The sequence below is a fragment of the Piliocolobus tephrosceles genome, chromosome 18 (genome assembly GCF_002776525.5).
Source record: "Piliocolobus tephrosceles isolate RC106 chromosome 18, ASM277652v3, whole genome shotgun sequence".
NCBI lineage: Eukaryota > Metazoa > Chordata > Mammalia > Primates > Cercopithecidae > Piliocolobus > Piliocolobus tephrosceles.
The window spans coordinates 251,659-279,610 of NC_045451.1; the positions used below are offsets into that span (position 1 = coordinate 251,659).

Consider the following 27,952-nt stretch of genomic DNA (forward strand, 5'->3'; position numbering starts at 1 on the left):
AAATAGCCATTTTCTTTGTCTGGTTCAGTGAATCTGCATTTTTTTTTTTTTTTTAACATAAGATGACAAATGGGGCAGAGGAATCTGCATTATTACATAAGGTAACATAGACAAAACATAACAAAAGGGCAGGGGAACAGTCAGATATGCATTTGAATCCGGTAGGCAGGGGATGACTGCACCTGTAAAGATAAGCTATCGATTTACATTACCATGGCGAAATGTTAACAGAAACACCTTAGGGTAGAAATCTTGGAGCTCACCAGGAATTTCCTTGTGGGCAAAATATGGGGGAGGTGTGTAGGTTTTCATCTTGTAGCCCTCTTATTTAGGAACCAAAAGGGGAGGCAGGTTTGCCTGACCCAGTTCCCAGCTTAACTTTTCCCTTTGGCTTAATGAGTTTGGGGTGGCAAGATTTACTTTCCTTTCACAGTATGTAAGCCCTGGGTCTGGGGGAGCCCTGGGTCTGGGGGTGATGGTTGGGAATCCACCATCTTGTCTCACCACTGCCAGAGACACAGATGTGGCTTCTGTTCATAAGTCCCTATTAAATGTTTCTCTCTAAAGAACTAGATTTACCAGCCTCTTTCTTTGGCCTCTCAGCTTCCTCTGACTTTGGGGCAGATTTGTATAGGCCTGGCCACTGAGGAACAATCACTAACCATCAGGAAAATGCAAATCAAAACCACAATATCATTTTATACCTACCAGGATGACCATAATACAAGGCTATGAGAGGGAGGTGTCTGGGGTCCCTTCAACCTGCCGTCCATTCTCATCAAAGTCATCCCTCTGCTCACTGAGACAGATGCACAGCTGACTGCCTCCTTTGGAAAGGCTGATCAGAAACTCACAGAATGCAACTGTTCATCTCTCACCTGTGTGTGACCTGGAGGCCCCCTTCCCGCTTTGAGTCTTCCTGCCCTTGCTTCAAGTTGTCCCGCCTTTCCAGACTGAACCGATGTTCTTCTTACATACATTGATTGATGTCTCATGTCTCCCTAAAATGTATGAAACGAAGCTGTGCCCCAACCACCTCGGGTGCATGTTATCAGGGCCTCCTGGGGCAGTGTCACGGGTGCATCCTCAACCTTGGAAAAATAAACTTTCTAAATTGAGACCTCAGAGTTTCAGGGTTCACGAGGTACATAAACAACAAGTAAGGGCAAGAATGTGGAAAAACTGAAACCCTCATACATTGCTGGTGAGAATGTAAAATGGTGTAGCCACTTTGGAAAACAATTTGGCAATACTTAAAAATGTTAAACAGTTACCACATGAAAACTGAAGTCCACACAAAAGCTTGCACATGAATGTTCATGGCAGCATCACTCATAATAGTCAAAATATGCAAACAACCCAAATGTCAATCAACTGATGGATAAAATGTAGTATATCCATATAATGGAATAGTTGTTAATTTGTTTTATTTATTTAATGAAATATTCATCAGCAATAAAAAAGAACTAGCTGCTGATGTCTGCTATAATATGGACCTTGAGAACATTGTTAAATGAAAGCAGTCACAAATGACTCCATGTTTTGTGTTTCCATCTATATGAAACGTCTAGAATAGGTAAATCTATAGAGGCAGAAAACAGATTAGTGGTTGCCAGGGGCTGAGGGAATGGAAGTGGGAAATGACTGTTTATGGGTATAGGGTTTCTTTTCGGGATGATAACATTCTCCTAAAATTAGATTGTGGTATCGGTTCCACAACACTGAAAAACCACCTCACCTTACATTGGTGAATTTTATAGTACATGGATTAGATCTCAACAAAAACTTTTATTGAAGAAAAGATTTATCTGGAGATGGAGAGTGGTGATGGTTGCATAGTATGAATATACTTACTGTCCTTAAAAATTAAGGTGATAAATCTTGTTATAAATAACAATAAAAAATGAGTTTCAATAAATTATTTGGGGACATTTGCGTCTTATGCCTTAGCTTGGAACAACTCTCCTGTGAATAAAATGCTTGTGATGTGTTAAGCAACTGTGTTTATATCTGACATGAGTGACTTACAAAATGACGGTAAGGAATTTTTTAGAAGTCAATAGCCTGACCTTAATAAGGGCTCAGATTTCTCTGGCGTGTACCTTGTGCCAGTGAAGTACAGGATATTTTGTTTTTTCATCCCATCTCATGGATGAGGAAACTGAAGTTTATTGAGATAACTTATGGCAAGGCACAGATGAACCTGAACATACCGTTATGTAACTAAAACCCTCACTGTTAACCACTATGCTTATATTCTGTGCCTCTCTGCTTTACTTAATTATAAAATGAAAGAGATTTAGATGATCTCTAATATCCTACCAACCTGAAATTCTTGTTTCATTACAAGAAAGCATTTCGTATATAATTGGGAAATATTCTGTATTATGTAAAAAGTTTAATCTGGCAGTGAGCTGCACTTGTGAGTGTATATTATCAAAGCACCTTATGGTGCTGTGTCCCAGAGGAAACCAAACATGGAACCCATTTCAATCCCCAGGCCAGCAGGCTCCTCAGACTGCAGTTCTCACCATGCCACAGCCCATCTGAGAGACACCACAGCATCTGCACAGTGATTTTTTGTTGTCATTGTTTTTGAGATGGAGTCTCTGTCACCCAGGCTGGAGTGAAGTGGTGCAATCTCAGCTCACTGCAACCTCCATCCCCCGGGTTCAGGCGATTCTCCTGCCTCAGCCTCCCGAGTAGCAGCACCACGCCCGGGTGATTTTTTGTATTTTTAGTAGAGACGGGGTTTCACCATGTTGGTCAGACTGGTCTTGAACTCCCGATCGCAGAGGCGATCCACCGGCCTTTGCTTCCCAAAGTGCCGGGATTACAGGCCTGAGCCACCGCGCCCGGGCATGATTTGTTGTAAATTTGTCATCCAAAGGACCACCAGGATGGCTAGATAGTAGACAAGAGTTTTACTGTCAGTGTCAGTTTGCAAACCAGGGGGAGTCTCTAACATGAACCCAAAGTGCTCTCTCAGAAGAACAGAAATTAGAGGTTTTATTTTAAAAAGAAATATTAACTTATTTCTCTTGGAGAAAGTTCATAGGCATTAGTAAGGGTCTGGGGAGCTCTGACTGGGGAGCGAAGCCAGGGGAGCCTGATCAGCCCTGGAGGTGCAAGTTATGCTGAAACTATGGAATAAAACTGGCTTCAGGTCGGGCGCGGTGGCTTCCTCCAGTAATTTCAGCGCTTTGGGAGGCCGAAGCGGGCGGATCACTTGAGGTCAGGAGTTCGAAACCAGCCTGGCCAACATGGTTAAACCCCGTCTCTACTAAGTATAAAAAAACACTAGCCGGGCTGGCACCTGTAGTCCCAGCTTAAGGGGAGGCTGAGGCAGAAGCGCTTGAACCCGGGAGGCGGAGGCTGCAGTGGGCCGAGATCACGCCACTGCACTCCAGCCTGGGCGACAGAACGAGACAACGTCTCAAAAAAAAAAAAAAATTTTTTTTTTCTTTATAAAAAGAAACAAAAAATCTGGTTTCGGGTTACAACAGGCAGCTCAGCAGCCGGCCTGATGGTGACACTCCTCAAGGACGGCCTGCCCAGTGCTTCCCCCCTACCCCGCTGCTCGACTCTGCTGTGGTTGGGTATGGCAACGACGACACATTTTTATGATCAAGTTTCACAAATGACACCCACGAACTGTCTCGCTAACACACAGCACATACGATGACCCGAAACGGACACCAGAAAGGAAAAAAACGAGCCGCAGTGCCGGGCATGCCGGGCCTTTCTGAAGACGTCCCCATCCGTGGCTGCAGGACAGCCCGGGCGGCGGCGGGGGCCTCAGGGCGGGTGCGTCGGGGCAGGGCACGGCGAGCCCGGGGCTTCTCAGGACCACCAGGCCACCTGGACGCTGGGGAGGAACCCCCCACTCCGACGCCTGCTAGGAGGGCACCGACCGCGCTCCACTGTGGCCAGGTTGCCGCCGCTCCGGGCGGCCAATGACAAGCTAGCGCGGCGCCTGTACGCGCACGGCGCCAGCCCGTACGCACGACGTCAGCACGCACGGCGTCAGTGCGTGCGCGCCCAGAGGTTCCGCCCGGCGGCAGTCCCAGTGGAGCTTGCGGGTGCGGGTGGGACCGGTTTCGTCTGTGGGCCCGGGGGCGGCGGGGGCCGAGGAGTGAGGGGCCGGCTGAGCCCACCACCTCGCTGGGCCCTCCCTGGCTCCCGGCCTCGGGCGGCGGCGAGCGCGCGGGTCGCCATGTCGTACATGCTTCCGCACCTGCACAATGGCTGGCAGGTGGACCAGGCCATCCTCTCGGAGGAGGACCGCGTGGTGGTCATCCGCTTCGGCCACGACTGGGACCCCACCTGCATGAAGATGGACGAGGTCCTGTACAGCATCGCCGAGAAGGTAGCGCGCCGGACCCTCCCGCCCTGCTGGCTGTGCTTCCGCAGCGGCCCCGCGCCTCTGCCCCGCCGGCCTCGCCTGGGGGCGCGAGCCGTTCCCCGAGGAGGGGCCGCGGCGCCGTCGTCCAGGCGACTCCTTCCCGTGCTGTGGACGAGCGCTCTCGGGGACTGTGCCGGCGTTTCGCGCCTTTTTCTGCAGGGAGATCCTGTAGTTGGTCACATTTTAAGGGGTTTATGATCCCCCTCCCCTCAAAGAAATTCATTATTTCTGTTGATAAGGCGTTTTTCCCAAACTTACAGTGCAGTGAACAAAATACACTTGCAGGTTTTGAGAGCGCGGATCCTTAATTTAAAAGGATGCCTTTTTTTGGTACCGTATTTGTTTGTTGTATGTGTAAAGCAGAACTTTCATGTTAATAGCATAAGAAATCCTGTTTTTCTATTGGTGGTGTTTTCTTCCACCACGCTTTTTGTAAGTCATGTGATTTATAGTTTAGAGTGATTAAGATGCCGAAAACATCAGGAGAAAATAGAAATATGTTTTGTTAGAACTAGTTTTCTGAATTTCTAATATTAGTACATTGAGTGGTCTTGGCACTTACTTGCTGACAATAAAAGTTGTAGGACACTATTTTATAACCAGGTTTCATTCTTTTTCTGTGGTTCCTCATAGCAATTTTAGGATGACATTTATTTAGGTTTTGCAGCTGTAGCAGTAGGGCAAAGGACACAAATACTAGGGTGTTAATAAAATATTTGCCATATTAATTTTCCGTAAGTAATTTGAGCGGTTATTCATTTTAAAAGTAACGTTGAAGCTATCTTTTCTTTCACAGATGCTAAAAAGTAGGCTGGGTTAAAATAACTCCTTTGAGTAAAGAGTAACAGATATAAAGACGTTTTATATTGAGGAAAAAGAAAGACTATCTGGCCTGCCATTTATTAATTCTTGCTATTTCTTATTTAGTAGGAGAGGCATGATGTTAGGAACTGTTGTTATATTTTAGTTATTACAGGAGTCTCTTGGAGTGCTTACTAAAATGCATCTGTGATTCTGAGTCTATGGGTATGGGGTGAAGTCCAACAATGACTTTTTAAAGAAGCCCCTCAGGGAATTCTCATGTGACCTGACCTTGAACCACACACTTAGAAACCCTTCCATGGGGGTCAGGGACAGAGGCGGAGTGCTTTATTACCAGCCATCTCCCAGCCTCTTCCTCTTAGACACCAGGACACTGAGGACTTGAGGAGCTGCCCAGGGAATCAGGAGAGCAGCAGCTCTCTCACACTGGGACTTCTGCCAGCCAGGGGTTAGAGATGATGAGTGAGGAGTGCCAGCACATCAGCTTTTCATTGCTTGGCTTGTGGTGGACAAGGGCAGATACTGGAAATCCAGCGAAGAATTGACGAAGAGCAGTTTCCCAATAAGTAAATCACTGCTTTTAAATCACTGACTTTGAGTTACGAGTTCTAGAATCTTTCACTGTTCTACCTTGCAGGTGGTGGCATAAACATCAGCTGGTGTTCAGATCCTGCTGCCGGCAGCTCGAGGCTAGGATGGCTGGCGATGTGAGGGCCTTTGTCTCATCACATCCAGGCAGAGCTCAGCAAGATGCTCTTAGCTAGGAAACAGATTTTATGTGTTAATGTAAGTGTTTAGGGTCTTTGCCAGATGTGCTCTTTTTTTCGGATTCCTTTATGTCCAATTTCTTTGTTATTACAGAATGAATCACTATATCACTAGTGGACACACACTTAAGGACAGTTGAAATGGGCTCACTTTGGGGTTTTTTTTTTTTTTTTGCTCTTTTAAAATAGTTTGATTTTTGTTTTTGTCCAAAAATTCGGAGTGCTTTATTAATAAACTTTTAATGCAAATATTATAGTATAATTATTAAAAGCGCAAACCTAGGCCAGGGACGGTGGTTCATGTCTGTAATCCCAGCACTTTAGTTGGGAGGCCAGTGTAGGCAGATCACTTGAGCCCGGGAATTCGAGACCAGCCTGGACATTATGGTGAAACCCCTTCTCTACTAAAAGTACAAATGCCAGACGTGGTGGCACATGCCTGTAGTCCCAGCTACTTGGGAGGCTGAGGTGGGAGAATCACCTGAGCCCGGGAAGTCAAGGCTGCAGTGAGCCATGATTATACCACTGAACTCCAGCCTGGGCAACAGGAGTGAGACCCTGTCTCCAAAAATAAGTGCAAAACTGAAATGCGTTAAAAGACTATTCATGTTTTATTTTCTTCTTAGTATATGGGCAAAATTTGACTTTCTAATTCTGGAAGCCCTTTTTGGGGAAGCTCAACAGAAATTTTTGAAATGTAAGGTTTTAGTATAAAGAACAATATAACTATTTAAAAATTTCCCTGTGCAGAAATGGCAGATAATGGAGAATCTTCCTTATCTTGTTATGAGTCCTGTCTGGATATCCCAGCTGTTTTAAAGTGAGTAACAGTTGCAAATGTTCGGGCTGGACTTGATACGATTTTTCCTAGATGTGTTGTATTGATCTGCTGCTTCCACAGGGCCCACTTGACCTCATGCTGGGTTAGAGTTGAGCTGTAAACTTCAGGAAGAAAGTTAGTCTGGAAACAGAGCTACACTTAAATATTTCACAGGTGCCTAGAGTTTGCTAACAAGTGTGGGGCAATTCATTTGATAAAGTGATAATAATAAAGTTTTCAGCTAGGCACTATGTCGCACGCCTGTGGTCCCAGCACTTTGGGAGGCCGAGGTGGGTGGTTCCCTTGAGCCCAGGAGTTTGAGAGCAGCCTGGGCAACATGGTGAAACTTTGTCTGTACAAAAAGTGCAAACATTAGCTGAGCGTGGTGGCCAGCGCCTGTGGTCTCAGCTACTCAGTAGGCCAAGACGGAAGGGTATGAGTCCAGGAGTTCAAGGCTGTGACAAGCTATGATCGCGCCACTGCATGCCAGCCTGGGTGACACAGTGAGACCCTGTCTCAAAAAAAAAAGAGTTTTCTATTTAGCAGCTGATTTTATGCAGTTTTGAAGCCAGACAATTTTGTGTACCTTTGAGCTGTCTTTCCATTTTGTAGGGACACTGTCACAGCAGTGCTTTGGGGTTCACTGTCACCTGAATCCCATGATGGGTGAGAAGACTGAATGGGATATTTAAGTTTTGTGTTAGAAAGCCCACGCAGATAGAGTTTAAAGTAGCATCAGTGAGCTGGGCACTGTGGCACGTTCCTGTAACCCCAGCTACTCAGGAAGCTCAGACGGGAGATGAGCGCAGGAGGTCAAGGCTGCGGTAAGCTATCATTGTGCTACTGCACTCCACCCTGGGTGACAGAGCGAGACCCCATCTCTAAAAACAAAACAAAAAAATTCCTCAGTAATATTATTGACTCATGATAGTACTTTTTTTTTTTTTTGAAACAAGAGTCTTCTTGTGTTGTCCAGGCTGGAGTGCAGTGGCACGATCTCGGCTCACTGCAACCTCAGCCTCCCGAGTAGCTGGGACTACAAGCCTGTACCACCACCATACCCTGCTAATTTTTGTATTTTTAGTAGAGATGGGGTTTTGCCATTTTGGCCAGGCTGGTCTCAAACTACTGGCCTCAAGTGAGCCAGTCACCTCAGCCTCCCAAAATTCTGGGATTACAAGTGTGAGCCACCATGCCTGACCCATGATAGTATATTCAAATAAATTGTGTATAAGGCAGATATATATTTATGGAACTTCATAGGAGCCATATTAGGGGGTCTATCTTAAGTATCACATTAAGGATCACAAAACGCCCATTGAACCAGTGAGAGTCAACACTCAGCTAAATGAGAAATCTTGTAGAAACAAACAGAATGGACATTTTTGGTGTTTCCTCTGGATTTTTGTCTCTGGATAAAAAACAGCCTTGTAGCTAGCAACAAAGTATGAGAGGTAGTAATGAGCGGTGGTTGAGGGTGCAGACTCTAGGCTCTTGGCACTTCATAACTGCATGAGCGTTACGTACTTGGCTCTGCGTGCCATCTTACCTGTGTAAAGGGGATACTCGTGCCTAACTCATAGGGTTGTAGTGGGATTAATAAAGGTTTCTAGGGCACTCCTGTCAGATAGGCAGTAATGCCACTGTTACTACTATGATTACTTCTCTCACATTACTAAGTTTGCAAGAGTTATTGTGAGAGCTGATTAAGTCAAACGTTAATTTTAGAAAGTCAAGTTACTCAGTTTTTTTATGGCTTTGACATGAATTACCTAAAAATGTAAAAATCAACACTTCGAAAATTTGTTGTGCTAACAACTACCCAGAACACTTTTCCCAGAATTTTAGGTATTTTTGTTAGCTGGTTCAGGGACTCCATACAAAAGTGTAGAGCAGTGGTTGCTATCATGTGCCAGCCTTTAGCCATGTGTTTTATAGAGTTATTTCATTGTAACTTGGCAGGTGGACTTAGAGGCATGTGGAAGAACTGCTGAGCACTTGAATTGCTGACTTGCCTAAAGAAAAAGCATACGAGGTGTGTAGGCAAGAGAGTTGGAAAAGATCCTTACAGTTGTAGGGGATCAAAGAATTTAAAAATAATTTGAGGCCAGCGCGGGGGCTCACACCTGTCATCCCAGCAGTTTGGGAGGCCGAGGCAGGCGGATCATCCGAGGTCAGGAGTTTGAGACCAGCTTGGCCAACATGGCGAAACCCCATCTCTACTAAAAATACAAAACTTAACCGGATGTGGTGGTGGGCGCCTGTAATCCCAGCTACTCGGGAGGCTGAGGTGGGAGGATCTCTTGAGGCTGGGACACAGAGGTTGCAGTGAGCCAAGATCATGCCACTGCACTCCAGCCTGGTTGACGAAGTGAGCCCCGTCTAAAAAGGAAAAGAAAAAGCTGCCTTTGTTGAGGAAGTCACAGGATGACTTGGCAGAGTGGTGTGGCTGTGCTCACCCAGCTCCTCCCAGTGCTCGACTGCCGTGGAAATGTCGCCAGCCGCAGGTGCTGCTGGATGTTTGCTGATGTCTGCCCTCAGCTCGTGCTCCTCCAGTCACCCCACAGATGCCATTTCACCAAGAAAAGGGGGGGTGAGGGGGCTGGGGAGCTCCGCTCTACCTGCCCCTTCCAGCCTCTCCTGTCTCAACTCGCGAGTCCCACAGCAACTTCCCTCCCTCTCCGTAGCCACGCCTCTTGAAAGTTGTCCACACTGAAGACCTGCTCCTCAGTCCTTCAGCCCCTTCAGTGTCCCCGTCCCACCCCGTCCCCTCTGGCAGCCTCTCTGGGGCACTCGGCACAGCTTCCGGGAGTCTCCTGCCTTGGTTTCTGAGGCTGCCTCCTTGGCATCCCTTTCCTGCCCCCAACTCTACAGTGGGCATCTGCGCTCACTCCCAAGCCTTTCCTGGCACCTGCCGCCCTGGCTGGGTTCCCTGCTGGATGTAGGTGGCGGCGGTAAGGTAGCTCTCTCCAGCCCAGACTCCTTTGTACAGCTCCAGGCCAGTCACTCCCTGGAGGGCCTTTTTCTCTGGATGTCCCTTAGTTTTCTCAAACTCAGTGTGTACAAAACTGAACCCTTCAATCCCTGCTTTCTTAGAAGTAAATACTGGCCCAGAATCCCAAGCAGAAGAGGTCCTCTGTGGGCCGTCCACCTGCGCATCTGTCCCCACTGCCCTGCACCTCTGCTGCCTTGCCCTGGTGCTGGATCTGAGACCTGGCTGCTGTTCTTGTGTCTTTCTCTTTACACATGGAATTCTCTAAGGACATATTTTCCCTGCCACCCCGTAACCACGCCACTGCCCCGTCTCCTGTGGGTAGGCTAATTCTGTCATGGCTTGGTGGAGGATCTGTCATCCGGAGTTCAGGCTTTGGAGCCAGACAGGGTGCATCTTAGCTCTGCCCCTTCCCCATGCGGTGGGGCATCACTCACGTGACCTTTCTGAGCCTGAATTCCATCGCCTAAACCGTCAGTGACATCTATTTAGAGGTGTTGAAAGAATTAGAATCCATGAGTGAGAAGTGCCTCATACATAGTGGATTCTCAAGTGAATGTTCATGAAACTGGTCTGTGGTGAAATCAGAGGATATTCAAATTCTCATGGCACATGAGCTTTATGTGGTAGTTTGCTTCTGTTAGAATTCTCGGGGTTAGATGCAGTGGGCTGGAGCCTGAAGGCAAAAGGAGAGTCACATTTGTAACTTTAAAGCTTTAAAGTTACATTTACTCAGTTGCCTTCTGATTATTATTGTTGTTGTTGTTATTTTGAGAAAGAGTCCCGCTCTGTCCTTCAGGCTGGAGTGCAGTGGCATAATCTCAGCTCACTGCAGTCTCCACATCCTGGATTCAAGTGATTCTCCTGTCTCAGCCTCCCAAGTAGCTGGGATTACAGGCGTGCACTGCCACACCCAGCTAATTTTTGTATTTTTAGTAGGGACAGGGTTGCACTGTGGTGGCCAGGTTGGTCTCGAACTCCTGACCTCAAGTGATCCACCCGCCTCAGCCTCCCAAAGTGCTGGGATTACAGGCGTGAACCACCACGCCCGGCCCTGTGCTCTGCTTATTAAATGCCTACAAATTATTAAAAACCACAGATGGTTACAATATTTACTATTTTTTATGTACAAGAGAAGAGATGATAAAAATTTGTTGTGACCTTTCTTTTTTCTAAAGTACACAATTTACAACCCTGTCCAAATGATGTTTAAAGTAATTTATTACTTGCATGGTGATTCCATAAGTTAATGTAATGTTAGTGGTATTTACTGTATCTGTCTCTGAGCAAGGCATTGAAGGGATAAAAATGAAATATTATTTTGACTTTCCTAATGCCTGTGACCATTTATTTTGTTGGTACATTTATTTTAGCTTCTGTAGGGAAGTATTTTAAGTCAAACCAAAAGACAGTTTATTAGTTTACCATGAAAATAAAGCCGGTTTCTGGCAACCTGACCAACACATTCTCACCTGGGCACTGCAGGAAACCAGAGTTTCAGAAATGGGCGTTGTCAGAGTGACTGTACTCAGAGGGCCCATGTCTAATGCAGGCGTCGCTTTGGCATTTTGAAAGCACATGGACAGCGAGGCACACGCTCCTGGGGCGGGCCGTGTGCCAGAGTTCCCATACGGTTTTCTTCACCAAAGCTGAAGGGCAGTGGAGTCCGTGTGAAGCGTGGGCTTTCTCACTCCCCGTCTCCCCACCCTGCTCCATGGTTTACATTTCCATCTTAGTTTTTAAAAAATATTTCCTAAAGTAGAGAATATAGTGAACCTTCTGTTCCTATTGTTTGACTTCAACAATTGCTGGTATTTTGCTGGTCTTGTGTTTTCTCACCCCTCACTTTTTTAGGCTGCATGTTTCATGCAAATCCCGGATATCATTATTTCACCTGCAAGTTACAGTCAGGTTGTCAGAATTAGTTTTGTATGAGGAAATGCTGTGCATATCCCATTGGTTTCCCACGACTGCTGTGACAGGACGCTGCAAGCCGAGGGGCTTAAAACAACAGGAGCTTGTCTCACAGTCCGTGCACCAGAACCCAAAATCGAGCTTGTCTCACAGTCCGTGCACCAGAGCCCAGAATCGAGCTTGTCTCACAGTCCGTGCACCAGAGCCCAGAATCAAGGTGTTTTCATGCTAGGCTCTCTCTGAAACCCGCCAAGGAGAGTCCTCGTATTTCTCGCAGTTTCTGGTGCTGCCAGCAGCCTCTTGCAGCTCCTAGGCTTGTAGACGCCTCTGCAGTCCTCGGTGCCCCCAGGGCCTCCTGTCCCTGTGTCTTCATGGCGCCACTTTCCTGTAGGGACACCAGTCACACCAGATTAGGGGCCCACCTACTCCAGTATGACCTCATCGCAGTACCGTTTCCAAATTAGCCATGCTGTCAGTACTGGGTTTAGGACTTCAGCTGTTTTGGGGACATAGTTTAACTCATAACACATATAAGTGACTACAAGCTTCTAAAGGGCATTGAGTTAGTATTTGTAAAGAGCCTTTAAAATGTCATATCCTTTGTTCCAGAATTTTAGGAATTTGTCCTTAGAAAATAATGAAGTATATATACAAATTTAAGGGGGAAAATATTCACAGGTGAATAATTGATATTAATGAAAAATCAGAGAGTAACAGAAGAATGGTGTAGGAGGCTCTTCTCGCATTGCAATAAAGAAATACATGAGACCGGGTAACTTATGAGAAAAGAGGTTTAATTGGCTCACAGTTCTGCAGGCTGTACAGGAAGTATGGTACCGGCATTTGCTTCTCGGGAGGCCTCAGGACCTTCCAATCATGGCAGAAGGCAAAGGGGAACAGGTATGTCGCACGGTGAAAGCTGGGGCGGAATGTCACACACTTAAACAACCTCAGCTCATTACCCCGAGGACATCACCAAGAGGATGACGCTCAACCATTGATGAGAAATCCATCCCATGACCCAGTCCCCTCCCACCAGGCCCCACCTGCAACCCTGGGAGTTAGGTTTCAAGCTGAGATTTGGGTAGGGACAAATATCCAAACTATGTCAAATGGTAAAGTAATGGCATAGCCATTTGATGAATCATGCAGCCACAAAAGTTTTCCGTTTTTGGAAAGTAGGTAATGTATGGAAAAGAATGCTCATAATTGGCCGGCAGGTGGCTCACACCTGTAATTCCAGCACTTTGAGAGGCTGAGGTGGGTAGATCACCTGTCAGGAGTTTGAGATCAGCCTGGCCAATATGGTGAAACCTCATTCTACTAAAAATACAAAAATTAGCCAGATGTACTACACCTGTAATCCCAGCTACGCGGGAGGCTGAGGCTGGAGAATAGCTTGAACCCGGGAGGCGGAGGTTGCAGTGAGCCAAGATCGTGCCACTGCACTCCAGACTGGGTGACAGATCAAGACTCTGTCTCAAAAAAAAAGAAAGCTCGTAATTAAAGTAGGATACAAAATAATGTTGTACGATCACAATATGACCACATTTTGCTATGTCTGAACAGAAATAGTATAAACAAATTAAAATATATCCATAAGAAAGAGGGAGAAGGATATAGTAAAAATAGTGCAAGGCATGGTGGCTCACGCCTGTAATCGCAGCACTTTGGGAAGCCAAGGCAGGCGTATCACTTGAGTCCAGGAGTTCAAGACTAGTCTGGGCAACATGGCAAAACCCTGTGTCTACAAAAAATACAAAAATTAGCCAGGTGTGATGGTACGTGCCTGTAGTCCCAGCTACTTGGGAGGCTGAGATGGGAGGATCGCTTGAGCCCAGGAGGCAGAGGTTGCAGTAAGCCAAGATCTTGCCACTGCACTCCAGCCTGGGCAGCAGAGCCAGACCCTATCTCCGAAAAAATGATAACAGCAGTCACCCCTGGGTGTTGGGATTGGAGGTGATTTTATTTTCTTTTTATTTTTCTGGCTTTTCTAAATCTCTGATAAACTTGCAATTAAAGGAAAAATAACAGGAAATGTGTTTTATTGGGGTACTATTAGTATTTGCAAGTGTTCAAACCTAACTGTGGGAAAATGATGGCAGGATTCTACAGGCATATTTTAGAGCAGCTGTGAGATGCATGTAACTATGTAAAGGTTCGTATAGATGATTACTAGATCAGCATAAATGATATATCTGTGGACGTTTTCTGCAGGACTTTCATAACTTGTTACCTGAGTGAAATTTAATTCCCAGGCAATTCTGGGAAATGGTAGCATGAGGCAGGAGGAGCCAGTGGCCAGTTCCTGAAGTGTTCTGGGAAACGGTGGTGTGAGGTGGAAGGAGCCGGTGGCCAAGGTCCCGGCTATGATTGCACCACTGCGCTCTGTGGACGACAGAGTGAGACCCTGTCTCAAAAAAACAAAACAAAAGTTGCCCTGATCCACACAAACTCTTGGTTTTGTTTTTATAAATGTGATTTTATAAAGTGAAAGCCAAAGTGTTCTGTTATTTCAGTTTTTTTTTTTTAATCTCCTTTTAGGTTAAAAATTTTGCAGTTATTTATCTTGTGGATATTACAGAAGTACCTGACTTCAACAAAATGTATGAGTTATACGATCCTTGTACTGTCATGTTTTTCTTCAGGTATGTTATCTTAAAGTCGTTATTGAAATTGAATATTGTCAGTTTGGAAGTTTAATGTAACCAAGATCTCTTTATTTTATTTTGAAGGAAGTTGGTTCTACAGTCATATCCCAATATCATTTGTATCACCAGGCAATCAGTGTGAATCTTTTAAATAATTTTCAAAGTAACAATTCTAGTTTTAGCATTTACTCAATAACAAATTATCCTTTTGAAATAACTTTGCTGGGAAACTAGGTGAAGTGTAATTCATTGAAAGACATTCTTACTGACGTTTTAGATACCTTGAACTAACCTGTTCATGAAAAATGTGTTGTAAAATCATGAATTTAGGCCAGGCGTGGTGGCTCACGCCTACAATCCCAGCACTTTGGGAGGCCAAGGTGGGTGGATCACAAGGTCAGGAGTTTGAGACCAACCAGGCTAAGATGGTGAAACCTCGTCTCTACTAAAAATGCAAAATTAGCCAGGCGTGGTGGCGCATGCCTGTAATTTCAGCTACTGGGAGGCTGAGGCAGGAGAATTGCTTGAACCTGGGAGGTGGAGGTTGCAGTCAGCTGAGATTGCGCCATTGCACTCCACCTAGGCAACAAGAGCAAAACTCCGTCTCAAAAAAAAAAAAAACCTAATTTACTAAATATGATATCGACTTTAGTGTCCTTCTTTATATCTAAGAGGAACACCTGAACTGAATTACTTTGCTTATAAATACAAGATTATTTTATCAGCTCAAAAATTTCCTTATGGAAATTTAATGGGGAAGAAAATCCCCATCTGATGCTGTTTTTGCTTGTTTCGTTACCATAGAGGTTGGTGAATTAGTTACATGAGCATTAACCGTTCTCCAAAAGTGGAGCCTCCTGCTTGATCAGGAAGGTCAGGTGGGTTGTACAGCGTATGTATTAGTTTCTTAGTCTTTGTAACAAATTAGCACACATTGAGCAGCTTAAATTACCCCCCTTTTCAGAGCTCACAGCTCTGTAAGTCAGACATCCAGGCAGGGCCCACTGGATTCCTGCTCAGCGTCTCCCAAGGTCTGAGCCATGGGCCAGGTGCTTATCTGGAGCGTCTGAGGGGCTTGTTTGGGTTGTGGGCCGAATCCAGCTCTTCGTGGTGGAGAGTCTGAGATCTGCTTCCTTGCTGCTGTTACCTGAGGCCACTCTGCTGCTAGAGACCTCATCACCCTCAAAGCCAGCACCGGCACGCCGGCACGTTGAGGTATTTTCACACAAGTTCTCTGACTTCCTGAAAAGTTCTGCCTGAGAAAATGCTCTGGTTTTAGAAGACTGTGATTAGATTAGACTTGCCCAAATAATCCAGGATAATCACCTTGTTTTATTGATTTATTGAGATGGAGTCTCACTCTGTCACCCAGGGTGGAGGGCAGTGGTGCCATCACAGCATCCTTGAACTCCTGGCTTCAAGCCATCCTCCCACCTCAGGCTGCCAAAGTGGGAGGCACTGCCGCGGTTCTGGGCATCGGGTTACGCTCCCCTGGACATGCCCTAGGCTTCCTAGGCACCTCCTGTTGGGTTGAGAAGATCTGTGCGGTGCACGTGCATTTCTTGTGAACTTTTGATCTTTCATAGGTTTCAGCAAAGGTTGCGTGGCCGACCCTCATCCTTTCCTCTACTGTGCGTTCAGCAGCCATTTCTGAATTTCAGCACCTTTGGCCATCCGGAGAGGCTCAAGAATTTATTCCTTTTGTTAACAGTTCTTACACGAATTTGCCTGTTTCCTGTCTTGAAGGCAGCACCTCCGAGACTTTGCTTGGAAGTTTCCGCAGCTAAATATCCCAAGTGTGTTGCTTTTGAGCTCTGATCTCCCATAACTGCGGACCCCGTGTCCCTGTTCCTCGGCCACTCTGTAACGGGGTCCCCTTTTCTCCGTTTCCCAGTAACGCACTCCTCACTTCCTTCCGAGCCCACACCAGGCACTCCTAAAGTCCATATTTCTGTTAACAGCCTGTTTGAAGCAATAGAGGCCTTTTCTATTTTGTCCCTCAAAATTCTTCAGGTGAGAACAGGGAGGGCCGTCTTAGGTCTCTGTCCCCCCCAGCGTGCAGCGGAGGCCAGCTTGCGGCTGGAGATGCTGTGAGGGGCAAGGAGGCTGCAGGGAACAGCCTTGGATGGAGGCTGTAGCCTACTTAGTGTAGTTTGATATTCTTAGGACTGATACTATGCTCAGAAAAGGAGATGAAACTTCCTTCTGCAGTTTCTGTGATTCAGAATATTAAGACAGACGGTACTTTAGTTACCTTATGCACTAAACATGTATCTTGAGCCCCCACCAGGTTTGTGGTCTAGTGGTGGGGCCTAATGTCAGATAAGACAGGATTCCCACTGTCATAGGACTTTGATAGAAGAAACAGCTGAGTAAATGAGCATGGAGTACTGAAGAAGTGAAGGGAGGCAGGTGTTTATGAGATGTAAATGCTGAAGAAGTACACCCAAGTCAGATAGGGCTACAGGGAGGGTGCTACAGGCAGCCCCCAGTCAGTGTAGAAGGATCTTGGTGCATGCTGCGTGGAGCGCCGGCCTGCAGCATGGAGAATGAGAGGGCGGCCAGAGGTGGGCTCCAGACCCTGATCAGATTTGCCTTTCCTGAACCAGAGACTTCACTGGGAACACTTTCTATGGAATAGTAGGTGGAAGCCAAATGCATGATCTTGTGGAAGTGAACGTTATACAACAGTCTTCAGATGGGGCATGCCTGCCGCCCAGCCACTCTGCAGGCCAGGGTTCGAGTCCGGCCTTAGCAACATAGACCTCATCTCTAAGAAAAATAATCAGGTTAGGCGCAGTGGTTCACACCTGTAATCCCAGCACTTTGGGAGGCCAAGGTGGGAGGATCACTTGAGGCCGTGAATTTGAGACCAGCTTGGGCAACATAGGGATACCCCATCTCTACAAAAAACTAGAAATTAGCTGGGTGTGGTGGCTCATGCCTGTGGTCCCTGTTACGTAGAGGACTGAGGTGGAAGGATCATTTGGGCCTCAAGGTTGATTTTGCTGCCGTGCCCTAGCCTGGACGACAGTGAGACCCCATCTCAGAAAGAAACTTCAACAAACCAGGATAAATGTATGCCAGTACAACAAAGGGCTAGTATCATTATCTTGTAAAGGGCACATAAGTATTCATAAGAAAAAGAACTAGTCTCTTGAAAGATAAGTAAAGAATCATCTGCTTCCCTCACCGTAAACATGCAAAATGTCATCTTCATTTCATAGTTGAAGGGCTTTTAATACAATTTTTGTCAGTGCTCAGAAAAGCACCATGAAAAACTTACACATTGCTTTTATCAGGTAAATGAGTACAAATTAGATGGGGGTCTCGTTTTGTTAGCCATGTTGGTCTCAGACTCCGGGCCTCAAGTGATCCTCCTGCCTCAGCCTCCCAAAGTGTAGGGATTACAGGCGTGAGCCACTGCGCCTGCCCTCCTTTGACCTTTTAATTTCCCCTTAGAATATTTGTCCTAAGTAAATACAGAAAAATGCAGGGAAAAGCAAGCACGTTTAGGTGCTTCCTGTGTTCTCCTGCATCATGGCAGACACTCTGGATTTTACGCGTTCTTCAGTGATGTTAACAAGAACTTGTAACAGTGGGAAAAATACAGCATTGTTTTCGAGGAATTCTTTTTTAAAGGGATTTTTATGAGAATGGATGCCCTTGTTTCTCTTTGCAGGAACAAGCACATCATGATTGACTTGGGGACTGGCAACAACAACAAGATTAACTGGGCCATGGAGGACAAGCAGGAGATGGTCGACATCATAGAGACTGTGTACCGCGGGGCCCGCAAAGGCCGCGGCCTGGTGGTGTCGCCCAAGGACTACTCCACCAAGTACCGCTACTGAGGCGCCTCGGTCTGCGCGGATAAACGTCCTGGAGCCCTTTTTGTGCGGAAATGTTTCAAGCTATTTATAGCTTTGGAAACTACAGGAAGCTCCAGGGCTGGAGGGCCTCTGAGATGGAATTGATTACATGGTCTTAACTCACCAAAATAAACAAGCACGTGGTGAGAGGAGCCCAATATAAACAAGCAGGTGGTGAGAGGAGCAGGCCTACTTGCTTGTTCTCAGGAAACTTGATGAATAGATGACTGATTTTTCCTAGTCAAAGTTAATTCTTATCCTTGGAGTAAAACGAAGGTGTTTATCCTATGAGGTTGTGCATTTTGCATACTTGATTAGTCTGCTGGGGCTGCGGTGACAGCGTGCCCCGAGCTGGGCCTTAACAGAGAAGCTCTCACAGCTTTGCAGGGCTGGGTCCGAGATCAGGTGGGGTGTCGCAGCTTTGCAGGGCTGGGTCCGAGATCGGGCGTGGCAGCTTTGCAGGGCTGGGCCCGAGATCGGGCGTCGCAGGGTGGGTTACTACTGAGACCATGAGGGGAATCTGCTCAGGCCTCTCCCTGGCTTCTGGGGGCTGCTGGTGGTCTTGTCAGTTCCTTGGTATGTGGATACTTCTCCCCATCTCTGCCTTCACCTGTGTCCTTCCTGTGTGGGTGCTGGTCTCCAAAATTTCCCCTTTTCGTAGTGACACCATCTGTGTTGGATTGGGGCCCACCCTGCTCCAGCGTGGCCTCATCTTAACTGATTACATTTGCAAGGATCTTATGTCTACAAAAGTCACAGTCTGAGATGCTGAGGGTTAGGACTTCAATTTATAAATTTTGGGGTTACACAGTTCAGTCCATGGCAGAACCCAAAGGCTTACTCTTACTGTGGTTATAAAAACAGTACAATAAAATATTGTTTAGAGCCTTCCCTGTAAGGAATAGAAGAGCTATTTTTTATTCTTCGCAAGATTGTATTTGATGTAAACATATTTTCTGTAGAAGCCATGGCCCTTCAGTTCATATAGTTAGAAAATTTCCTTATTGGCTGGGCACGGTGGCTCACGCCTGTAATCCCAGCTACTTGGAAGACTGAGGCAGGAGGATTGTTTGAACCCGGGAAGTGGAGGTTTCAGTGAGCCGAGATCATGCCACTGCACTCCAGCCTGGGCAACAGAGCAAGACCCCGTCTCACAAAAAGAAAAGAGAAAATGTCCTTGTTACAGTCTCAGGTTTCTCTTGCCCTCTCCTGGCAGTGTGGATGGTTGGTTGGGAGCTTCATGTCCCATCTCAGCACCCTCATGCTCTGAAGTGAAAGTGAGGAAGGGCGGGGATGGGGGCACCGGAGCACACCCTGGGCCCTCTGACCTCAGACCCAGGCTTTGCCCCACCAGGTGACCTTGGGCACCTCCTCTGAGCTTCCATTTTCTCCTTGGTAAAGGCGGATAATAGTGTCTGCCCTGCACACAGATGTGAACACGGAAGCACATGGTGCCTGCGGGGCACGGGAGTGGTGCACAGGGCTCACTGCTGTCGGGACGTTGATTGCTGTTGTGAAAACAGGAGGTTACTTACAGAATGAAGCACATTTTTTCCATACACTACAAATGAGTGTGTGCTTTTTAAATGGATTTAAAATTCAAATGCATATCTCTAATCTCCCACGTGCTGGTTTTTCCATGTATAAAGTAGGAGAGTGTTAACACCATATTAGAGTGAGGGGCTAGGGAGAACAGGTATGTGACCTCGAGTACCTGGCATGTAACAGACACTCAGTATTATACTCCGGATATTTCTCCAGAGCAGGTGAAACAGACGGCCAGGAAGCACACAGAAAGACAACATCACTGCTTGTTAAGGAAGTGCAAGTCAAAACCACAGTCAGACACCACTTCACACCCACAAGTTGGGCTAGATACAAAAAGTAGATCACAATAAGCGTTTGCAAGGATGTGGAGAAATTGGAGCCCTCACACACTGCTGGTGGGAAAGTGGTAACACAGGCAGGTCGGTCGTCAAAAAGTTAAACAGACCGGGTGCAGGTGTCTCAAGCCTGTAATCCCAGCACTTTGGAAGGCTGAGGCAGACAGATTGCTTGAGCCCAGGAGTTCACGACCGGCCTGGGCAACCTGGTGAGATCCTGTCTCTACAAAAACTACAAAACAATTAGCTGGGCATGGTGGTACCTGCCTGTGGTCTTAGCTACTTGGGAGGCTGAGGCAGGAGGATCACTTAAACCCAGGAGGTCAAGGCTGCAGTGAGCCATGGTTGTGCCACTGCACTCTAGCCTGGGCAACTGAGCAAGACCCTGTCTCAAAAGAAAGAAAAGATAAACATGGTGTTACCGTTTGACCCAGCAGTTTCATACCCAGGAGAATTGAACGCACGTGTCCACACAGAAACTTGTACACAGAAGCCAAAATGTGGAAACCGAGTGTCCCTCAACAGATGAATGGTTAAACAAAATGTCCATCCGTAGAACGGAATATTACCCGATCATAAACAGAATGAAGTACTGACACATGCTGCAACGTGGGTGAACATTGAAATCATTCAGTTAAGTGAAAAGCCAGTTACTATATATTGTGCAATTCCATATATATGGAATTTCTAGAATAGGCAAATCCATAGAGACAGTTGAGTGGTTGCTTAAGCCTGGGAGGGAGGGGGAAATGGGGACAGCTAATGGGCAGTTTCAGTTTTGACGTAACGAAAACGTACTTACATCAGCAGAGCAGGCAGAAAAAGTGCCCTAAGATGGTGGTAATGGTACAGTTGTGTCCATGGCGTAATTGGTGGATGATGTGTGAGTCATGTCTCTTGCTGATAACAGCTTTATTGGCTGTTACCAGAAAAAGATAAAACAGTTACATCCCACATTTGTAAGTTTATTATGTGTTTCTTGTGTATTGTAAATGTGTTGCATATTGTATGAGTCTGCCCAGGACTGCCATAACAAGACTTCAGATTGGGTGGTTTAAACAACAGGAACTTGTCTTTTCACAGTTCTGTTTTCTGGAAGTCCCAGATCAAGGTGCCGGTCCGTGTGATTTCTGGGGAGGGCTCTCCTTGGCTTGCCGATGGCCTCCTTCTCTGGTGCAGGCACGGGGGAGAGCAGGTGAGCCCCTGGCCTGTCTTCTCAGAAAGATGAATCCTGTTGGATGAGGGCCCCACCCTCAGGACCCCTGTAACCTTAATGACTTCTGTAGAGGCCCCGTCTCCAAACACAGTCACGCTGCAGTTAGGTCTTCAGCTGTTTAGGGAGACGAATATTCAGTCCGTAACTCCTATCAGGTGTAGTAAGTATGTTCACCCTTGATTTTAATAACTTTCTCATTGGTGCTTTGTGGCTGCAGTGCAGTTGAAATCATGATTTGGACTCTGTATTTCAAGTTTGTCTCATTATGTACCTACTGTCTGCCTTGCTCTGACCTAAGTGCTTTGCAAGCCGTTTTCTTAAATCCTTGCAACCACCTACCAGGTAGATATTTTGCAGAGAAGAAAACCAAAGCTTAGATTTCCCCAGGTTACAGCCAGCAACAGAGGCTAAGAATTTGAAACCTAGGCCTGCATGGCTGCCAAGCTTTGCTTTGTCTATGGCACTGTGATGCTTTAGTCAGGTTGGATTAACTGCCTTCTCTGTGGCACTGTGGTGCTTTAATCAAGTTGGATTAACTCGTGCCTCTCTGGGTACCTAGTGAATTCTATGTCCCATCTTCCCAGGATGGCTTCTAGGCAAAGTCCAGAAATTACTTGTGGCAGCTAATGCAGGCGACAAGCCCCTAGGTACAGAATAACCAAGTCCCCTAGAGAAACTGGCAACGTGTACACAAAGAAGTAGAGGAGTAGTGCAGCATTGTTTGGAAACAATACTAGTCAAATACAAAGTAAATCATCAGAGGACTATTAGCAGCAGTTAGCAACTGACCTAGAGCCACAGGTGTCGACATGAATCTCAGTACTGAACAAAAAAGCAAGGGGCAGAAGGCTGCATAGAGTATGGGGCCGCGGACACACTGCTTTAAGACTTTGAGAATAAACATCTGAAGGCTAAGATGCCAGTGTGTCTGCAGGAAACTTGGTTAGGTGTCTGGGGGAAGACTGCCTCTGCTCTGAGCTCACAGAGAAGGAATGAGGACTTCAGTCCACCAGCAGAATCAGAGCACTGCCATCTCTGCCCGCCTGAACAGACCACACCCAAAAATTACAACGCAGGGTGAAGTCATGGCTCACCAGCTTTCTGACCTGGAGGTTCAGAGGGTCCCTGGGGAAGATCCGCGTGGGCGCTATTCTGAATCGTTTTTTCTATGTCGTTTTTACTGATGGTTTTAAACATGCCTCTGATCCTAGCCTTCTTCTGTGGCATGTTTCCATTCCGCATCAGAAGCTGTGAGAATGTCTGCAGTGCCCTCATGAGGTTCGGGTTGCACTGAGTGGCCTGAGATGCCCTGCAGAGGAGGCACTTTGGGAGGCCGATGCGGGTGGATCACCTGAGATCAGGAGTTCAAGACCAGCCTGGCCAACTGGTAAAACTCCGTTCTACTAAAAATACAAAAAAGAGCTGGGTGTGGCCTGGCATGGTGGCTCACGCCTGTAATCCCAGCACTGGGAGGCCAAGGTGGGTAGATCACCCGAGGTTGGGAGTTTGAGATCAGCCTGGCCAACATAGTGAAACCCCGTCTGTACTAAAAATACAAAAATTAGCTGGGTGTGGTGGCGCATGTCTGTAGTCCAGCTACCTGGGAGGCTGAGGCAGGAGAATGGCTTGAACCCGGGAGGTGGAGGTTGCAGTGAGCCAAAGTCATGCCATCGCACTCCAGCCTGGGCGACAGAGCAAGACTCCACCTCAAAAAAAGAGCATTTGGAAATTTATTCCTGGCAGTTTTCATGCAGCACAGAGGCAGCAATTCCCATAGTGAACAAATATGGGATTGTATGTTTCAAGATGAAAGCAATCAAAAGATACGCGAAAGGTTGACACAGTTTCCTAATAACCTTACCATTTGTTGTTTAATAGAATTTTCAATGCCAGCTTGCACCATTAAGTCACTGACGTTCTTCTGTAAGTCCTCGATGCGATTTCCCATTTCTTCCAGTGCAGTGTTAAGGAGCTCTGTGTAGAGCCGTGCAGGCACAGCCAGGATGCCCTCAGAGACCCTGCCTCCCATGGCACCTGCCGTCACCGTGCTCATGGCAAGGCCACGGCAGATGCAACTTTTGAAACAAGGGAATCAACGACAGGCCTAGTGTCTGTGCAAATCAGCTTCTTTCCCTGAGTTTTCCTCAGTGTGTCCCTTTAACCTTTAAACCATGAGCTTAGAAAACGTAGCTCCCCTTGCTTGGACATGGATTTGGGGACAGGAGATCGGTATGTTTTAGTCAAACTCTGGGTGTGTAAAAATAAATATAATGGAAATTAACTCTTTTTGTTTGTTCCTAGGGTTTTGCCCTGTCCCTAGGCTGGAGTGCAGTGGTGTGATCACAGCTCACTGCAGCCCTGAACTCCTGGGCTCAAGCGATCCTTCCACCTCAGCCTCTTGAGTAGCTGGGACTATAGACTACCACCCAGCTGAAATTAACTCTTGAAAAAACTAACATTCATAAGGTTTAATTTTATGTTTAAGACTCATTTTTGTTCTATGGGAACCCATTTACAAAATCCAAAGTCGCAAGCACACAATATTTAAGGAATACATTTAATTGTGTAGCATGAGCTCAGATTGGGCGAGTCTTGGGGCAGTTGTTACCCTTATCTAGATTTGCTCCAACTCCAAAAAAAATTCTATTCTCATTCTGTTTGAGTTCATGTTTCTAAGACAAAACAGTGAGTTGATGAAGTTAAACTAAACGAAACCAAGCTTGGGTGAGCCGTATCTCGGATCCTGCCTGGAGCCTTCAGTGTTACCCTCTGTGGGGTCTGATTCCGTCTGAGGGCCTGTGGTCTAGGGTGCACTGTCCGGCTGGGGACTGATGGAAGCCCCACTGGGAAGCTTTTTTTTTTAGAGGGACTCTCACTCTTTCGCCCAGGCTGGAGTGCAGTGGCGTGATCTCAGCTCACTGCAAGCTCTGCCTCCCGGGTTCCCGCCATTCTCCTGCCTCCGCCTCCCGAGTAGCTGGGACTACAGGCGCCGCCACCACGCCTGGCTAATTTTTTTGTATTTTTAGTACAGACGGGGTTTCACCATGTTGGCCAGGATGGTCTCCATCTCCTGACCTCGTGATCCACCCGCCTCGGCCTCCCCAAGTGCTGGGATTGCAGGCGTGAGCCACCACGGCCAGAGGTAGAGCTTTGGCTACAGGTGAGGGGTAATTAACACAACATCAGGAAGCCACCATAAAAGCACAGAAGTAAATACTGGGAAATCCTATAAGTAAACTATTACCTACTACTAGCAGACAAAAACATACTCCATGACAATCTACCAGTCCGAAAGAGTCAAGGCATTTGTTAAAGGTAGAAAAGGATATTTCTGAGGTTTAATGTTGCAGTCAGAGCTTGAAAATGTTCCTGAAGTTCCTGAAATAGATTTTCTGCCTGAAAAATAAACCATAAGACAATTGAATAAATATTTACTATTGGCATATGACCTTTTTTTTTTTTTTTTTGAGACGAGGTCTTGCTTTGTTTCCCAGGTTGGAGTGCAATGGTGCCATCTCAGCTCACTACAACCTCTGCCTCCTGGATTCAAGTGATTCTCCCACTTCAGCCTCCCTAGTAGCTGGGATTACAAGCGTGTGCCACCATGCCCAGCTGATTTTTGTACTTTTCGTAGAGATGGAGTTTCACCATGTTGGCCAGGCTGTTCTTGAATTCATGACCTCAGGTGATCTGCCTACCTTGACCTCCCAAAGTGCTGGGATCACAGGCATGAGCCACCACACCCGGCCCACGTATGACATTTTAAATATCATGGGATAAACCCTTCCATAAATCTGTTGACTTCAGACAAAGGTGCCAAGGTCTTTGGATTCAGAGGGAAAGTCTTTTTTTTTGAGACAGAGTCTCACTCCTTGCCCAGGCTGGAGTGCAGTGGCGCAATCTCAGCTCACTGCAAGCTCCGCCTCCCGGGTTCACGCCATTCTCCTGCCTCCGCCTCCCGAGTAGCTGGGACTACAGGCGCGGCCACCTCGCCCGGCTAATTTTTTTTGTATTTTTAGTAGAGACGGGGTTTCACCATGTTAGCCAGGATGGTCTCGATTTCCTGACCTCATGATCCGCCCGTCTCGGCCTCCCAAAGTGCTGGGATTACAGGCGTGAGCCACCGCGCCCGGCCGGAAAGTCTTTTCAACAAGTAGCGCCTGAATCATGAGAGGGCCAGGTGCAGACAGAGCAGGGACCCATCCCCCGCCTCACACCACACACCACGAATGCAGGAGGATCACACCTTGGCCCAGAGTCAGACCATGAAGCATGCAGAGGAGGACGCAGGTGAAAATCTCGTGACCCTGGGCTCCTCAAGAATTCTTCTAAAATTACTTACCAGGTTATACAGAAGTATCACCATTGCTACTTAAAGCGTTTCCTGTTTATATACTGCTTTGTAGTTTACAGACTGTGTCCCACACCATTCATGGTGTAATCTACTCACACCCTGCGACTGTGTCCAGGGTGAGATGAGAACAGTGAGGCTGAGAAGCACAGAATTCTCCCAGCTGGGGGTTCAAGATCCCAGGGAGCCCCACGTACCATGGTGTGAATCTAGAATCCTGTGGACATAGGAAGAGGCCCCACCTCTGAACCATGCCAGGGCTTTCTACCTTTGTCAGGAAATGTACGTTAGGGTTTGCACAACGCCCAACACATGCCTTCAGATTCCAGCTCTCTTCCTCATAGCCAGTCTTCTTGTGGGCCTGGAACTCCCTCGGCAAGTAGGAAAGCCCGGGGGGCGGGAGGATTTCCGGGAAGAGGCCGGAGCCCTGGGCAGTGCAACACTCGTGGGTCGCCTCTGAAGGGACCTTCGGGCACCCTTTGGGCCAGCTGTTTCCCCACCGACCCCGACCTCAATGCCCCCCAGAACTGCAGGGCTCCCCCCAGGGCCTCAGGGCCCCCCGAGGACCGCAGGGTCCCTCAGAACTGCAGGGCTCCCCCCAAGACCGCAGGGTCCCCCCGTCTTCAGCTCCCCCCGCAGGACCACGGGCCTCCCAGGCACTCAGGACTCCTCAGGACCACAGGACTGGTCCGGACCGCAGGCTGCCCAGGACCTCAGGGCCCCAAGAAGACCGCAGGGCACCCCCAGCACCGCAGGCTCCCCTACCAGGACCTCAAAACCCCCAGAACTGCAGGGGCGCCCCCAGCCAGGGAGGAGCAGGAGTGGGGGAGGGGCTCACCGCATCCCGCAGCGCGCGCCCGCCGGGGGCTTCAGGGTCCCGCGCGTCCATGTGGATCGTGGGCCGGGAGCTTCAGGGGGGTCCCGTGGGCCGCGCGGACCCGGCGCGAGGTGGCGGCAGCTAAGCTCGGCGATTGCTGTGCGGGCCGCCGGGAGGCCGCGGGCGGAGCGCGCTGCGTTCCAGGGCGGAGGCGGAGGCGGAGCCGGAGCGGAGAGGCGGGCGCTGCACCTGCAGGGGCTCGATGTCCCTGAGGGGCCGCCGGGGAGGACTCGTCCGCGCCCCCAGGCTCCGCGCCTTCCCGAGCCGAACCGAGGCCCCGGGACGGCCTGGACCCAGCCGCGTTACTCAGGAGGGCCCGTGGGCGCCACCGGCACCCCCAAAATGCTCCGCACGGGCGATGCATGGGCCTCGGTCACCCCTGCTGCGTTTTTCAGAGACGAGGTTCGCTCTGTGGCCCAGGCTGGACTGCATGGCCACCACGGCTCCCCGCAGCCTCGACTTCTCGGGCCCAAGCGATTCTCCTGCCTGGGCCTGCCCAGTAGCTGGGACCACGGGCGCGCGCCACCGGGTCCGGCTAATCTTTTTTATTTTTTGTAAAGACCGGATCTTACTATGTTGTCCAGGCTGGTCTCGAATTCCTGGGCCCAAGTGATCCTTCCGCCTCGGCCTCCCAAAGCGCTGGAACCGCAGGCCTGGGCCACCACGCCCGGCCTTCCCTGGCCTCTTTCACACCTGAGTTGTGGCTCATGAGTCACCTTGTGGGTGACCTCCCCTCCCCGGACAGTGTTTCAGGGTTACCGGTCTTGTTGCGGTGTCTATGCGGTGTGCAGCGCTGTGGGAGCAGGGCTGTGTCTGGGTTACCCCAGCATCCCCAGGGCCCAGCCCAGTGACCGCACCTGGAAGCGCTGGTGTCTAAATGTGTGGATAAATAAAACACAGCCACCCAGCATCACCGCTGTGGAGTGACAGTCCCCGCCAGGTTACTTCAGGCGGATGTCCGTGGCCTGAACCCCAAAGGCCAGGCAGTGAGTCCAGGCCACGGTGCCCAGCGAGGAGCACGTGTCCCCGAAAACGCAAACACCCCAGAGGGGATGTGAGAACCGCCGCAGAGAGCAGGCCCATCACACACACGGCGCAGAGGCAGGAAATCAGCTCCAAAGCAGCTTAGGGACGGAAGCACGCCCATCTCTAGAGCTGTCCTGCTGCCCACGCGTGCCCCATATGTGAGTTCTGATAAACTCGCCGACGCACCAAGCTGGACTCCGCCCAGTCATTCTTTGGTCTCTCGGCAACTCCTACTTTGGGGTAAGGTTTTAAATGTGATTGATTCTCGGTTTTTCTCATTACAAGTGGTCATCAGGAAAACACAAACCAGAACCACAATGAGCTCCCACTGCACCCCACCCCACTGCACCCCACCA

The 27,952-nt window shown here is 48.1% G+C and overlaps 2 protein-coding genes across 5 annotated transcripts; one reads left to right on the forward strand and one right to left on the reverse strand.

The window, feature by feature from the left end:
• The first annotated feature begins 4,020 nt into the window (after positions 1-4,020).
• Positions 4,021-18,534, forward strand: TXNL4A (thioredoxin like 4A). Of its 3 annotated transcripts, XM_023224825.1 has the most exons (4): positions 4,043-4,369; positions 5,865-6,013; positions 14,265-14,368; positions 18,054-18,534. In XM_023224825.1, exons 2-4 carry the CDS (start codon positions 5,978-5,980, stop codon positions 18,223-18,225), a joined length of 312 nt encoding a protein of 103 aa, XP_023080593.1. In that variant the 5' UTR covers positions 4,043-4,369; positions 5,865-5,977; the 3' UTR covers positions 18,226-18,534. The 3 variants fall into 3 exon arrangements, with proteins under 3 accessions (XP_023080592.1, XP_023080593.1, XP_026310961.1); XM_023224824.1 differs by lacking the exon at positions 5,865-6,013 and having other exon boundaries at positions 4,021-4,369; XM_026455176.1 differs by lacking the exons at positions 4,043-4,369; positions 5,865-6,013 and adding an exon at positions 6,791-6,814.
• Positions 18,535-21,070: 2,536 nt separating this feature from the next.
• Positions 21,071-27,078, reverse strand: HSBP1L1 (heat shock factor binding protein 1 like 1). 2 transcript variants are annotated; one of them, XM_023224826.2, is made up of 5 exons: positions 26,532-27,078; positions 26,010-26,120; positions 24,672-24,738; positions 23,204-23,298; positions 21,071-21,456 (listed from the first exon to the last, which is right to left on the reverse strand). In XM_023224826.2, exons 1-5 carry the CDS (start codon positions 26,580-26,582, stop codon positions 21,445-21,447), a joined length of 336 nt encoding a protein of 111 aa, XP_023080594.1. In that variant the 5' UTR covers positions 26,583-27,078; the 3' UTR covers positions 21,071-21,444. The 2 variants fall into 2 exon arrangements, with proteins under 2 accessions (XP_023080594.1, XP_023080595.1); XM_023224827.2 differs by lacking the exon at positions 26,010-26,120 and having other exon boundaries at positions 26,532-26,738.
• Between the last annotated feature and the right edge of the window lie 874 nt (positions 27,079-27,952).

Coding starts and splice junctions, on each gene's coding strand:
- TXNL4A (XM_023224824.1), top strand. CDS start 4,217: ATGTCGTACATGCTTCCGCACCTGCACAATGGCTGGCAGGTGGACCAG. Junction 4,370..14,264: donor TGTACAGCATCGCCGAGAAG/GTAGCGCGCCGG, acceptor ATCTCCTTTTAG/GTTAAAAATTTTGCAGTTAT. Junction 14,369..18,053: donor ACTGTCATGTTTTTCTTCAG/GTATGTTATCTT, acceptor TTCTCTTTGCAG/GAACAAGCACATCATGATTG.
- HSBP1L1 (XM_023224826.2), bottom strand. CDS start 26,582: ATGGACGCGCGGGACCCTGAAGCCCCCGGCGGGCGCGCGCTGCGGGAT. Junction 24,739..26,009: donor AAGAGAGCTGGAATCTGAAG/GCATGTGTTGGG, acceptor TTTATTTTTCAG/GCAGAAAATCTATTTCAGGA. Junction 23,299..24,671: donor TGCAACATTAAACCTCAGAA/ATATCCTTTTCT, acceptor TTAACACTGCAC/TGGAAGAAATGGGAAATCGC.